Source organism: Xiphophorus maculatus, chromosome 10 (assembly GCF_002775205.1).
Source record: "Xiphophorus maculatus strain JP 163 A chromosome 10, X_maculatus-5.0-male, whole genome shotgun sequence".
NCBI classification, from domain to species: Eukaryota; Metazoa; Chordata; class Actinopteri; order Cyprinodontiformes; family Poeciliidae; genus Xiphophorus; species Xiphophorus maculatus.
This window is the reverse complement of record NC_036452.1, coordinates 22417623-22431026: the sequence shown is the minus strand read 5'-3', so window position 1 is coordinate 22431026 and position 13404 is coordinate 22417623. Positions and strand designations below refer to the sequence as shown.

General features: G+C 40.8%; 1 protein-coding gene across 2 annotated transcripts; it reads right to left on the bottom strand.

The window, feature by feature from the left end:
* Positions 1-637: 637 nt before the first annotated feature.
* On the bottom strand, positions 638-12964 carry LOC102234573 (thyrotroph embryonic factor). Of its 2 annotated transcripts, none has more exons than XM_005814395.3 (5): positions 12731-12964; positions 5893-6249; positions 4768-4988; positions 3570-3781; positions 638-2488 (listed from the first exon to the last, which is right to left on the bottom strand). In XM_005814395.3, the coding sequence occupies exons 1-5, from the start codon at positions 12804-12806 to the stop codon at positions 2467-2469; spliced, it is 888 nt and encodes a 295-aa protein (XP_005814452.1). In that variant the 5' UTR covers positions 12807-12964; the 3' UTR covers positions 638-2466. The 2 variants fall into 2 exon arrangements, with proteins under 2 accessions (XP_005814452.1, XP_005814450.1); XM_005814393.3 differs by lacking the exon at positions 12731-12964 and adding an exon at positions 8236-8568.
* Between the last annotated feature and the right edge of the window lie 440 nt (positions 12965-13404).

Sequence of the window (13404 nt, the reverse complement as noted above, 5' to 3'; positions counted from 1 at the left end):
CAAAGATCTTGTATAGATAATTTATTGGCAACCCTGCTAAAGATATGGTTAAAAGAAATTTAAATCACTCTGTTACTATAGTAACATTACTTCATGCTGGAAAAGCAGCACTAAGCTAAAATTAATCTTAGTTTTGCCTTCCTTGTGTTACAATTCCAGTTTCAAACATTTCAGGTCAGATGAATTCATGATATGAATAATATGAGCAAAACTGTAACACTGGAACACAAACCATGTTCTGGAGTGGAACCATTTGACGTGGACCCCCTCGCCCTTCATAAATGTAAAAGTTGGTTATTCATTCATACATTAACAAATTAAAAAAAAAAAAAAAAGTAATTTAACTGAACCTACACACTGCTTTTGCATACTAAAAATGAATGCCTAAAATGGGAGTTGAAAGTTGTAATTAAATATTTTTTTATATCTCAAAAGATTTGATTTTAAAATAAAATCATTTTCATGACATGGTTAAAAAAAAATCTCCACAAACTTTTTACATATTTTCATAAAGGGGTGCCCCAACCTGTAGGGGGCAGTGTACACTTTACTTTAGCGCAAAACCATTTCGAGGATTATTTTTTTCATCCGATGTTCGTTAGTTGGAATGAAAGAAAAAGGGGAAAAAAGTCCAAACTTGTGTCAACAAGACTTTAATTTTTCATACAATATATACAAGACAGAGTCACTCAAAATGTCATATGTTTAAAAAACAGAAAAGAAAAGGGGGGAAAAAAGAGTAACCAGTAAGTTAAGAATTTGACCTGTTTTAAAGAAAAGGCAGACTCGGCCAAGGCAATTAATAAAAAGCCAAACACTTTTTTTTTTTTACCCACAAAAAACCTGATTTGGAAAATATAAATCATTGTGTGACTGAAAATAATGAAGCTTTTAGTTGAATAAATCTAGAATATTCCTCCAGTAATGACTTGTCCGTCATAAATGTACAAATGCTGTAACATTTTTTTTAAGTGATTCTATTCCTCACATTTCAAACCCCTCTTCAAATTAAAAGGACATAGTATTGAACTTATCTGATCAAAACGGTAAAGAATGGAAGCACAAGAGCTAAATGAGAAAAGCTCCTTTCCCTTTTATTGTCAGAGCTGGAAAGTTAGAAAACCTGAGGGTAGGTCAGAACTGGGACTGTAAACTGGGAGACTGCAAGCTGCATTGAAATTTAGACGAAGGAGACGCTTTAGATTTAGAGATTCCTTATCTGCGGAAAAGAGGCCCCATCACAGTATGTATCAGAAAACACCAGTGATGCAGAACAGATGCTTTTCGCTTACGGGCTGCAGTAAAAATACGTTTGGAAATAGCTAGCTTGATAGATGAACTTATGTTGCCATGTGTTAGAGGTTATTTGCTCTAACTTGCATGAAACAACTGTAAATATGAACATTAAAATATCTGCAATATGATACATATATATATATATATTTGTTTTCCCTAAAAGGGCTTCATATTTTTTCTCAGCCCTCCCGCAGTCCTAAGAGGCATTGAATGGACCTCACGTGAGCTTTCTACTGTCCCCACATGCACTTTTATCTGATTTTCTTTTGTTTGTTCGTTTTCCTCGTGGTTTTGGGAACTGACAGAACACCCCCCTTCATTCCCCGCTGTCTGACCGTGACATCTGCTGCACTCTTCCTAAGCTAAGTCGAGCGGAAACTGCGGGAGCGTTAAACCTGCCAGCTACGCTTACAGAGTCAACACAACATCTGAAGCTGACTAAAATGGATGAGTTGAAGCAGCAGACATCCAGTAGGGATGAAAGCAGGAGTCCAGTCTGGTGAGAAAGTGCTAGACAGACAGACGACAGACATCAAAGCAGGGTGTTAGAAAGCAGCTCGCCTCTGGAGTGGTAATGAAAACATAAAAAGAAGTGAGCACAGCTAGCTTTTCTTTTTGCCGTGCCACTGAAATCCCCTGAAGAAGCTTAAGTCACTGGAAGAGTCACAGTCAGACGTTCTAGTGGGCAAAGGCAGGCCCAGCTCTTCAACGCAATTTGGTATGAGAGCAGTATGAAAAATAAAACTGCAAACCAAATTACCTGAACTAATCTAAAACCACGGCATGGACTGCCTAAACATCACCGGACAGGACTTAAAAACTTGGGATTTCTCCTAAAACAACTCATGGATGTGATCTCTTTCAGGCTACAAAGAGCCTGAAAGCCTTTAAGGTGCACAAAACAGAAAGTGCACCAAACGAACAAGGCGTGCTGAAGAAGCACTTGCATTCACCTCATTCAGAAAGGTAGTAATACAAAGAATTAAAAAAAACACAAAAACAACAACAGATGATATCTTGATATTTTACATCTCCATGGTAATGTCACATCCCGCCTTCACAAGCTCTTCCACTCCGCCTTGACGTCATCAGGGCGGTTCTTGCGTACCCTCGCCAACGGCTTGATTTATTTATCCATCAGAGAAAATAAATGAATAAATCAACTGATGTCTACTCGTCATCTGGTGGTGCACTTGAAAGAGAAGAGAACAGGGATGAATGCAGGTGCCACAACTGATGCAGAAAGAATAATTTTCTTTGTCCATCAATAGTAAATCTAACAGGAGAATTGGCGTTTAGTTTACCGCCTCACTCAGAGAACGTCGGTGTGTCTCATCAACAGGTTGGTCAGCTCTCCTTTGACCAGATTATGAGACCAACATAAGAAAGCTTATTTCACACATGCACCACTGAGCTGTCACTTCATTTTACTGTCTAATTTCAAGACGGATGACATAGCCCAATTAGCAGTTTTCACTCACTGTACAATAATTTAAAAAACATCTTGTTTTTTGGGGTGCACCGAATGATAGTTTTCTGACCAATTACCAACTTTGGTTGAAACCAATTTTTTTCCCCTTTCTATAACCAGCATGTGGTTATAGAACATTCCAATCTTATTTTATTGAAAAATATGAAACAAGCAAAACGATACAAATTTGCTTTGCCAGAAATTCAGTAAGGCTCTCAAATTAAAAAGTTGAGAGTACTGCTGTTCAAACTACTAAGTTGACAGAAAAAAAAACTCAGTTCCTTTAATTTTTTTTTTTTTCCACATTTCTACGTTCTCTTTCACAGCAAAGCAAAAGGAGACAGCAACTGATTTTCATTTAACATCTGTAGATAAAATCGGTTTGGCATGCAAGAAGTCGATCGATCGGTGCACCCCGACTCATTTTGATATTTCAACTAAAAGCACTTCAAGCACACCAAGAAGACATTCAGGCTATCTGCGAGGCTAGCCTGCAGTCGGCTGCTTACTGACTGTAGCTCTAAAACAGGACAGTTCACCAGGTGAGGCTGGGTTTGTACCAATTAACTACAAATCAGAAATTCATCCAGGTCACCCTCTCCACTGTCACAGACATCCTTCATGCTTAACCCAATAAAAATCATGAAGAAAAAGGGTTTTTTTGTTTTTTTTTAGCAGAACAGATGATTTGGTATCTGCTACTGACAACCGGGACTCTGCGGTACTGAGATGGGACACTGCACCATCAACTGTGAATGTGTCCCACTGACGCGTTCAAACATGTCTCCTCCTGATCCCTTACATTGCTCCGTATTTGGATTCGTAGCGACCCACGACGTTCTTGTATCGGCTGCAGTCCTTCCGCAGCTCGGCCACCTCCTGCCGCAGCGCCGCGTTCTCGCGCTCCAGGAACGCCGCTCGGACCGTGATCTGGTTCTCCTTCAGTCTGCGGGCGTCTCGCGAACGTTTGGCGGCCATGTTGTTCTTCTTCCTCCTCTGCCAGTACTTCTCGTCCTGGGAGTAAGAGATAGCAGAGAGCGGATTTAGACCCGAGTCCAGGGGCGTTATCGGAACACATCCGTTTGAATCTGATTCTGCCTTTAAGCAAGATGGCAGACAGCCAGTCTCCTTTGTGTTTACAAGCAAAGCTGTGTTCTGGGACGAGCCTGGAGACTGAGAGCGGAAATGTCAATTTCAGGAAACCGCTGAGTCACTGTGAGTTGCAAGAAGCACTGATGCTGCAGTCTATTCATTCAAAACCACTTCAGCAATAACAACTCTAACTTTCTCTTAATGAATCATTGGAACACAAAGGCCAAAATTTAATCCAGTGAACTGTTGAAATTTGTTGGATAAAATAATATTCCTCCTTCACATCTCAGAAAATCAAAACCACACTCATCTTTTTTTCCCTTTCACATCTTTTTCTAAGAGGTAGTTTTAGTACTGAAAACCATGTGTTTGGTGTAGTTTCTAATTATCCACCGTAAAAGACATTAAGCTAAGAAATTTACACAAAAATCAATTTTTCAAATATGTTTCATAATAAAAGTTGTTCAAATCAGAGTTCAGTTTGTAGTTTTTCATTATAATAAGGAAAGCATGACTACAATAAGTGACAGCTATTTAATCCAATCCTCAGTGACACACCCGGTTAAATGGTTGACAACATTGAAGATTCAAATTTTGGCCAATACCAGTTTTTCTTTTTGTCTGAAAAGTTGCAAAATATAGCAATAAAGTTCCCATCTACAGTGGGGTGACTGTTTTTAATAGAACTAATTATTACACCGTCTGCTTTCTAAGAAGGCTAAAGAAATAAATACCGAGTTCTGTTTTTACAAATATTCAAGAGAAATCTGAATCCACTACAATCTGCTGTGTTCCAGTCAAACCCACCAGACACTTCTTGTCCTTTACATACACAATACAGAAAACAATTTGTAAAAATCACAAGGACTGACATGCATATTCATGTCTTCCTCTCGGCTACATCTTACCTTCTGTTCTTCAGGGACAAACACCTTCTTGGCCTTTTTGATCATGGGCTGCGGCTTGAGTTCCTCCTCACTGAACTTGTGTTTGCGCGGGTCGAACAGTTCACCTCCGGGAACGCTCGACAGGACCAGGTCTGTGGGGTCCGGCTCGTAGTTGACGTTCACTTCGATTTCTTCTGGGTCGATGGGCTCCGGAGTCGCCCTGTCCTGCGAGGTGGTCACCTCTAAGCAGCCGAGCAAAATGAAAACAGATATCAGACAGCTGCAGGGATAAAATACAAATAACCTAAACTGACCCAGATTTTTTTTTCTTATATATATATATATATTTATTTTAATCCTTCTATGTTCCTGTTCCTATTGTGTGCTATACTGGCGTCCATGTATACAGTCTGTAGATAATACTGCAGTAAACTCTACCCTCTCCACTATGCAGCCAAAACTATTTTCACTCCTGGTTTGTTTCAATGCAGTGTCACACTCAGGTCACAGCATATCATGTTTCTTAGCCATCTATAACCACCAGACCACCTAAATATTAAAGATTTTCATTTTAACATATCTGATGTGTACATAAAAAAAAACAGAACCCCCCCCCCCCCCTAAAAAAAAAATGAAAAAGCTAAGTTATTACCAAGTTAAAATACAAAATGGGAGGAAACATCCGAAATTAACCCGTAAATGGTGAAGTACTTGGCATAGACTGATGATGTGCATAAGATTTTTTAAATATTATTTCTGAATTCTACAATTATATTATTATAACAGCAATTTTTATTTAAATAGACAATATTAAAAAGATGCATTAAGGGGGGGGGAAAGTTGGTTAATATCAGGATATTAAATAGAAATTATTAGTTTCAGCAAGTAGAAAAGTACAAAAATATTTCTGCTGTATTTACATAGAAACATTGCGTTTTTACAAGTGAGACCACTTCTCTGTTTGGTGATCAAATACTGAGATATCATCAAAACTGATCTGAAAATAATCAAATTGTGAATTTGCCCAATGCATTTTATTTCCAGAATTTCTGAATCGTAATTTGAACAACAACCAAACTGGGTAACACTGCCTCGATTTACCGAAAAATGCGATTCCCTGCTTTCTGCGCAGGTTTCCCCACTCACCTGTGCTGACGTCGCAGGTAATGTCCGAATCACTCTTTGTGATGATCACCACTTCCTCCTCGCACCTGTCCAGCTCCGTAATGGGCAGCAGGGTCACAGGCTTGCTCTTTACTTTCTCAGTTGCAGCCACGCTCACTTCTGGTTCTCCCTTTAAAGTGGCGCTGTCGGGCGACGTCGGGATGCCGTTCTCCATGAGGAATTCCTCCAGGTCCATGTACTCCAGGTGGAAGCTCTCGCCGTCGTAGGGAATGGTTTTATCCCAGATAGCAGGGGTCAGCGCGGCCGAAGGCCCCATGTCGCTTCCCCCTCCGGCCAGGTCGGCACAGCCTTCCAGATCCAACTTCTCTTTATCCGTGTCTGAAAGAGGCAACAGCCGGTTACGATTGCACTTCTTTATGAAAAAAGGTGTCTTAAAAAAAGAAAGAAAACAAAGGAAGTTTCTTCCAACATGAAAACAATTCCTGAGCGGATCAAAAACGTGTGAAAGACGGGGAAAGTGAACAGCGGGGTTGTGGCTTGACATGCAAGAGGAGGCGACAAGTATGCTGAGTCACAGACAGAAGCACAGCCCACTTTAAATATACATTTAGACCTGCAACAGGAGTTAACATGTCTCTCCTTCAGTGAAACAAACGGGCCACTTCACGTTTTGTCTCAAAGGCAAAACGAGAAGTTTGATCACCTATAGATAGAAAATCACTCAGGTTAACCATTTGACTGCCAACTCAAATTTGTGGTGCGAATAATAAAAATGTGTTTTTTTTGTAAGTCGAAAAATATAAAAATAACAACAGTTGTTTTTCATTAAGTGGAGTGGGAGGAGCTGTGCGAAGCGCCCACGGCCGACCCTTTGATGCTTGAACCAATCAGTAGAGGAATGTTAAAACCTGACATTTTTAAACCAGTTCATCCCTGATCAATTCAACACAATCCACCAGATTTTGACATCCGATTCAGCAACAAGGCCAATCCAGGCAACTGAAATCAATAAGTATAGTCACTCATGCTCACTTTAAAAGCAATAAATAAATAAATAAATAAACAAGTGTTATTGAGTGTAGCATATTAGTACAATAGCATACTAGGGCTATTGTAGATAGAAAAAAAACCCTTTTTGCTTTGAAGCCATTAAAAACAACTTATCAAGTTAGGCCTGTCACAATAAATCAATTAGTTGCGTGATAAATTAGAACGAGCTCAATCATTTTCATTTGCCTGATTTATCATTTTCTCTCTTTGTGCCAAAAACTGAATAATGAAAGTCTTCAGTCTGGTGCTTTGGTCTCAATCAGCCCTTTTTTTTTGAAGGACAATTTTGTTTACAGGCACTTCATAATTTATTTTATCTGTTGTTCTACCTGTCTTCCATTTTCCAGTGTCAAAAATGTGTTAGAAATGAAAGTTTATTGATTGTTGAGAACGTGTTCTTGCAATATTATGCCATTACCATTATATTAGTTGAAAATGGTCTCAAAATAACAATATTTTTAACTTCTGGGACAATTTATCGCTCAGCAAAATTTGTTATTGGCCTATATTAAATAGCCAACAAAAAATTTGTTCACATAAGGACATCCAAAGTGCTAGTGGCGCCCCCTAGGTCATGGCACCCTGGGTAGTGACCTACTCTAAAAAATAATATCTGAGTGCAGTGAGTGGCAAACTATTTGAAAATAGGACGGAGAACAGAGTCCAAAGCTTTACTGGGACTTTTACACTTTAGCTTACAGCACCATCGAGCATCCGGATAGCATCGTCACCCTAACCCACGCAACCCCCTCCTGCCTGAACCCAGTACAGGACGTCCTAGTTCTTCATCCCCATGCATAAACCAGCAGCTATGGTTTTATGCATACCTGTGTTATTGTAGAAAACCTACAATAACACCATGTTTTTGCTAGCCTACAATGTTTTGCCTGAACACCGTGTGCTCTCTGTCCTCAATCGCTCTGCAGGTGGCATTTAACAAGATCTCGCGGGAAGCTACACTTGCACCAAATACAGTAGATACAAATCTAGAACCTAAATTAAATATTTAATGCAAGACGCTAAATAAAACGTCAGCGTCACCGAAGCTATGTTCAAAACACGGGGCGTGTCTAGAAACATCTAGACCGAGCAGAGGCCACCGTGTAAAGAGGCCACCGTGTAAAGAAGCCACCGTGTAAAGAAGCCACGCTTACATAGACTCTGCTATTGTGCTCATGTCTGTCTAAGTCACTCGTGTTGAAAACCCCGTTGTAGTAAACGGCGTTTCTCGCGCTTTCCCCTCCGTTTTTAAAGGCTTGAGAAGTCCGTTTTTACAGGTCCACTATCTCTGCTCCGCCAATGTTGTCCTCTTACCGTCGTCCCCGTCCAGAATATTCGGTGGGGGCATTTCCATTATTTTCTTCAGAACCACCGGGAACGAGCTGGGAGGCTCTCCGGCTGTTTCCAGCTTTACGTGAATCGGCTCCACCGACATGTTTCCCCTCTTCTCTTGTTGTCGTTGTTCACGGCGAAAGAAGCAGACTGCGCTGTTTTCCACTGCGATGTTATTTATTCCTCCGTGACATAAGACGGTTTATTACCTCGAAAACACACTGAAAAGTTGCCCGACCCTCAAAGCATCGCAATAAGTTCGCTTCTCTAAACCCACTTCCTCTGAAACAAAAATGGCATTCAGGTTTTGGAGTGCGGGGGAAACCACGCCTCCTTATTAACACGTCTGCTCTGCATCGCTTTGATTGGCTCACTGGACCGCAACTCATTAATATTAATTGACTTGCATGTGTTAGGCGGAGCTCTGGGGTAGGAGCCGCACTTTTATTGGTTAACCGAGTTACATATGTTTCACGGAGTTGTGAAAAAACCCTTAAAAAAAGACCTGTCACACGGATAAACGTATTCAGTTTTGGTTAAAACACCATACATTATACCTATTGAACCAGCTGTTGCAACTTATTTCTGTCAAACAAGCACCAAACTTATACGTTTTAGTGTAACTTTTGCTTAGGGGTGGCTTGTATGATACGTCAGTTGCTTATTTCACCTCAAATTAACCCAATTCCCAAACTGGCAGCAAAAGTGTAAACTAGAACCACGGAGGAGATGTAAACAAACTCACGACGACGCCGCTCACGTGGGGACACACGTGCTACTTGCCGCGCTTACATATCTGCAAGTATCTGCTGGCTCCTTCCAGCCCCGCGGCTCTGCATCAAGCAAGGGTTTGCAAAAAAAGGGCGGCCGCGGTGGAGAACTCGTAATTATGCCTGTCTGACACCTTCAGGTGTCAATTTCTCCTGCAGCCTAGCCGAGCAGACACACCGAGGGCAAGGAATCTGTACGTCTTGTCCAGAAGACATAGCAAGACAGAATTAGCATGACCATGTTAGTCATGGGTAACAAAAAGGGGGGATTGTGATCATAATGTACATTCAAACACTTGTACCCATGTGTTTGCATATCTTGCCAAGGAAACCACTGCAAACTGGAGACGATCTAGTACCAGCAATCTGCATATCCTGTCAAGTTTTTTTGTTTTTTTCCCTTTTTGCCACCAAAATATTTCATATCGAATCGTTTTCGAACAATGATCTCATTTATCAGGTGGGGGAAAAAAGCTTTCCGGACCAAACAGAACCTGTCTGACAACACGAAGTACGCAAAAATATCTAAAAACCTCCCCCCAAAAAAACAACACACTCTGCTCCGAAATTAAAAAATGAAGGGAAGATTAGATCCATCGGTATGAAAAAGAGCTTTAGGCTTTGAGGATTAAAGCAAATATCAGATTCACCACAGTTGCCCGGCCTACGAAACTCACTCTACATGTATTGACGACTCACGCAGGTTGACGAAAAACCAAGAAAGCTTTTCAGATCTCTCTTGCCTCAGATTTTAAAAAGGCCACTCTCACCCCAGACACCAAACTCTTAATGGCAGTTGTTGCTGCCTGAGGTGAAACAACCAGTTTTTTTGGCTTAGGGTGCATTTACCTTTTCACACGGCACCAAATTGTTCACTAGACTTTTCCCTTAAATAAAATGATGGTTTTAAAAAATATACATTTTGTGTCTTTGTCCAAATTAAAAAAAACAACAGAAAAAAACAGAAGAAATCTGCAAACGCAGATACTTTTCCACAACACTGCAGCAGACAGGAGTTATTTGGTATGCGTATGTACAGTATGTACGGTTCGTATATATTTGGCCAGCATTGCGAGTTACTACAACAAGCACACAACCCTAGAGCTATAAAAGATTTTTATGGCGGTAGTAGAAGGGGCCCCAACTATTCTTTATGTAAAAAGGAAACACGTGTGACTTCTTTTAGGTACTGTTTGTGCTGACAAACTGTTGAAGTCATGAGTTGCTCAAGGTTATTTATGCACTATATGTCTTTTTTTTGTTAGCTGCTCTAAAAAAAACAAGTGATTGAGACATGCTTCGTGTTCTGATGCTTATCTAAAGGCAATTCCTGTGGTGCCATTCTTGATCATGAGACTTTGAATTTTGAGGCGACTTCTTCATCGCAATTCAGAACATTCCTTCTCACTTCCTGGTCATTTTTGTCTTTCTCGCTAGAATTTCCCAATTTAGTTTCACTACTGTGGTCAGCTTAAGGCATCCTACGACACAACAACAGCTTCAAAAGTGGAATTTAGCATTGATTTGTTACGGCTAATCTCCTGATACAAAGGCATCATGGGATACAGTGAAAGAAAGAACCGAGCTGGTGGCCAAGATGGGACATAAAATTAAGCCTAGAGAGAAGGTATTTTGCCTTTTTTTTTTTTACCTCTCCTACATTTCCTCTTGCTTATTTTTTGTACTTGAAAACCAAATTAACAAACTCATACAGGATAAATTATTTGGCCTTTCCTGCTTCATAACCCAGGTTTCTGAAGCAGGAAAGGCCGACCATTTTGGGAAATCTGCTAAAAGAAATTGTGACCGAGTGTGCTTCTTCTCCCACACTGTTAATCGTCACAGAATCAGTTCGACTAATTGTTGACTGGAAAAATGTCTTCAGCCTTTGATTATGGCAAATAAGACCTAATTAGACGAATGGAATCAAGGAACAGCTGCAAACAGAAAACACCAACATCTATCTGAGACAACATTATTGTGTTACGTCCTGTTGTAGAATGGCAGACAGTGGCCACCTTTTTTTTGGGGGGGGGGGGGGGGGGGGGGGTTCTGTTGAGTCTTAAGTTGTTCAAACTTTGGTTTAACATGATCAAAATGGGGGTGGGTTTAAAGATCGCAGTATTTTTTGAAGTTAGCTAAAACTAGTTATCTAACCAACTAGCAACTACATTACCACCTATACTTTATTGTGCATATGTGTTATTTGTGTGTCTGTGTGTGTCTGACACCCTGGATGAGAAAACTAAGAGAGAGAGAGAGTGTTGAATGACATGCAAAACCTGTTGATCAATGTGTTCAAGGTTCTTTCTTTTATTATCTCAATAAAAAAAAAATCATAGCTATATAAACAAATCCATAAATAAATGAGCTGGAAAAGAATAGAGTGCCTTCTCCGTGTCGGGGAGAATGTTAAGAGGAACCAGTTGAGGTGCCTCGGGCATCTGGTCAGGATGCCTCCTGGACGCCTCCCTGGCGAGGTGTTCCAGGCACGTCCCACCGGGAGGAGGCCCTGAGGAAGACCCAGGACACGCTGGAGGGACTATGTTTCCCAGGTGGCCTGGAAACGCCTTAAGATTCCCCCGGGGGAGTTGGAACAAGTGGCTGGGGAGAACAAACTGTGGGCCTCCTTACTTAGGCTGCTGACCCCACAACCCAACCCCGGATAAGGGAGGGAGGGATAAATGCACACACACACATACACTCACATGTGTGATACACATAGCATCATAGAATACAAACAGTAATGTCAGCTAGCTTGATTGGCTAGCTAGCTTCAGGAAACGTGCTCTTTCGCACCCCCTCCCCATGCCCACACACACACACACACACACACACACACACACACACACACACACACACACACACACACACACACACACACACACATAATGGATGTTGACATTGTCCATTATTGACGTTTCATCATTGCTGTTGTAAAATTGCTGTTGTCGTCATTTTGTTTCTAAAAAATGTTTTCTACAAATTGTCACAAATGTTCTGCAAATTGTTCTAAAAACATTTTAAAAAGTGAAAAATGAAAAAGATTTCAAACATGAAATAATTCTTGTGCGAAATAAAACACAGTAGAAAGTATTATACAAAACATTATTTTGAATCAAAATGACAAAAGCAGCATAAAAACACACTGATTGTAACCCGGGTCAAACAAAGACCCAGTCACGGAAGACTGTATAATCAGTCACTCACGCATCAGAGGGCTAAGTAACTCTAAAAAAAAAATCATATTTATCACAGCAAATCATTTTTGGCCACCAAACTGACAGCATTAAATGGATTCAACTGTAACTTACTAATGATTAAATGAATCCCAATGCACTGAAACACTCTCCTCCACGGGAATTACACAATCGCAAAGTGGTGACCATGTCCGATTTCCATGTAAAAGCCACTCGATCTCCGTATTAAAAAGATGTACCACACCTTGGATTGTTCATGTGAACCAAATGTGCCCCCCTCCCTCCCCTCTGTGCTGAAACTTCAAACCTTCGGACTCCTTTCAGGAGCCAGGAGTTCAGATTCCTGCAGCCCGGCTGACACGAAATTACACAACAAACACATGGTGACTCAAAAATGTTTGCAATTTCTCACTATGACCTCAGATGTGATCCGAATTCCAAGCAGAAACAAACCGAGCAACGTTTCACCCGAGCTAAATCATTGCTCAAATGTGCAACTTGACTTACCATTATCGTCAAAGTTCGGGAGAGTGAAGGGGTGCTCAAGGAGAGCCCGGAATATCTCGGGGATTTCTGTACTCATGTTTTTTTCCCTCTCCTTTAAACTGGAATTAAATAATAATAATAATAATAATAAATAAAACGTTTCAGGGTGACAACTTAAGCTTGTAGGGTATTAAAATGAAAGCGAGGAGACAGCTCGGAGTCCCGCAGCCACACGGACTAACCCGCAGTCTGTTGGGATTGTAACTTTAACGGGTCCCTCGCTGTGAACTCTGGATAACAAGTTACTTAACGAAGTCCCGCCTCCGTGTGCCACCGTGAGCCAATCAGCAACGCGCGTTACCTGGGAAATAAGCGGAGCGAACACCGACTGGCTCGCGGTGTTGTTCATCGCGACTTTAACAGCCAATCACGAGACGCAGTTACATTACTTAAGAGTAAAAAAAAAAAACGTGTTAACTCCAATTGCTGCACAGTGTGATATAAATCTTTTGACCTATAAATTAGGTCAGAAGGAGACGTAATATACCACCCAGGTATCCACAGAATTTCTCAACGAGTTTTAAAACAATCTTATAATTCTACTAGTGAATTCAGCTAAGTGTGATGGGACACTATAAATGTAGGCCAACGTTACCTGAGCTGTAACTTTAAACAAATACGTGGCTTTGGTGCAA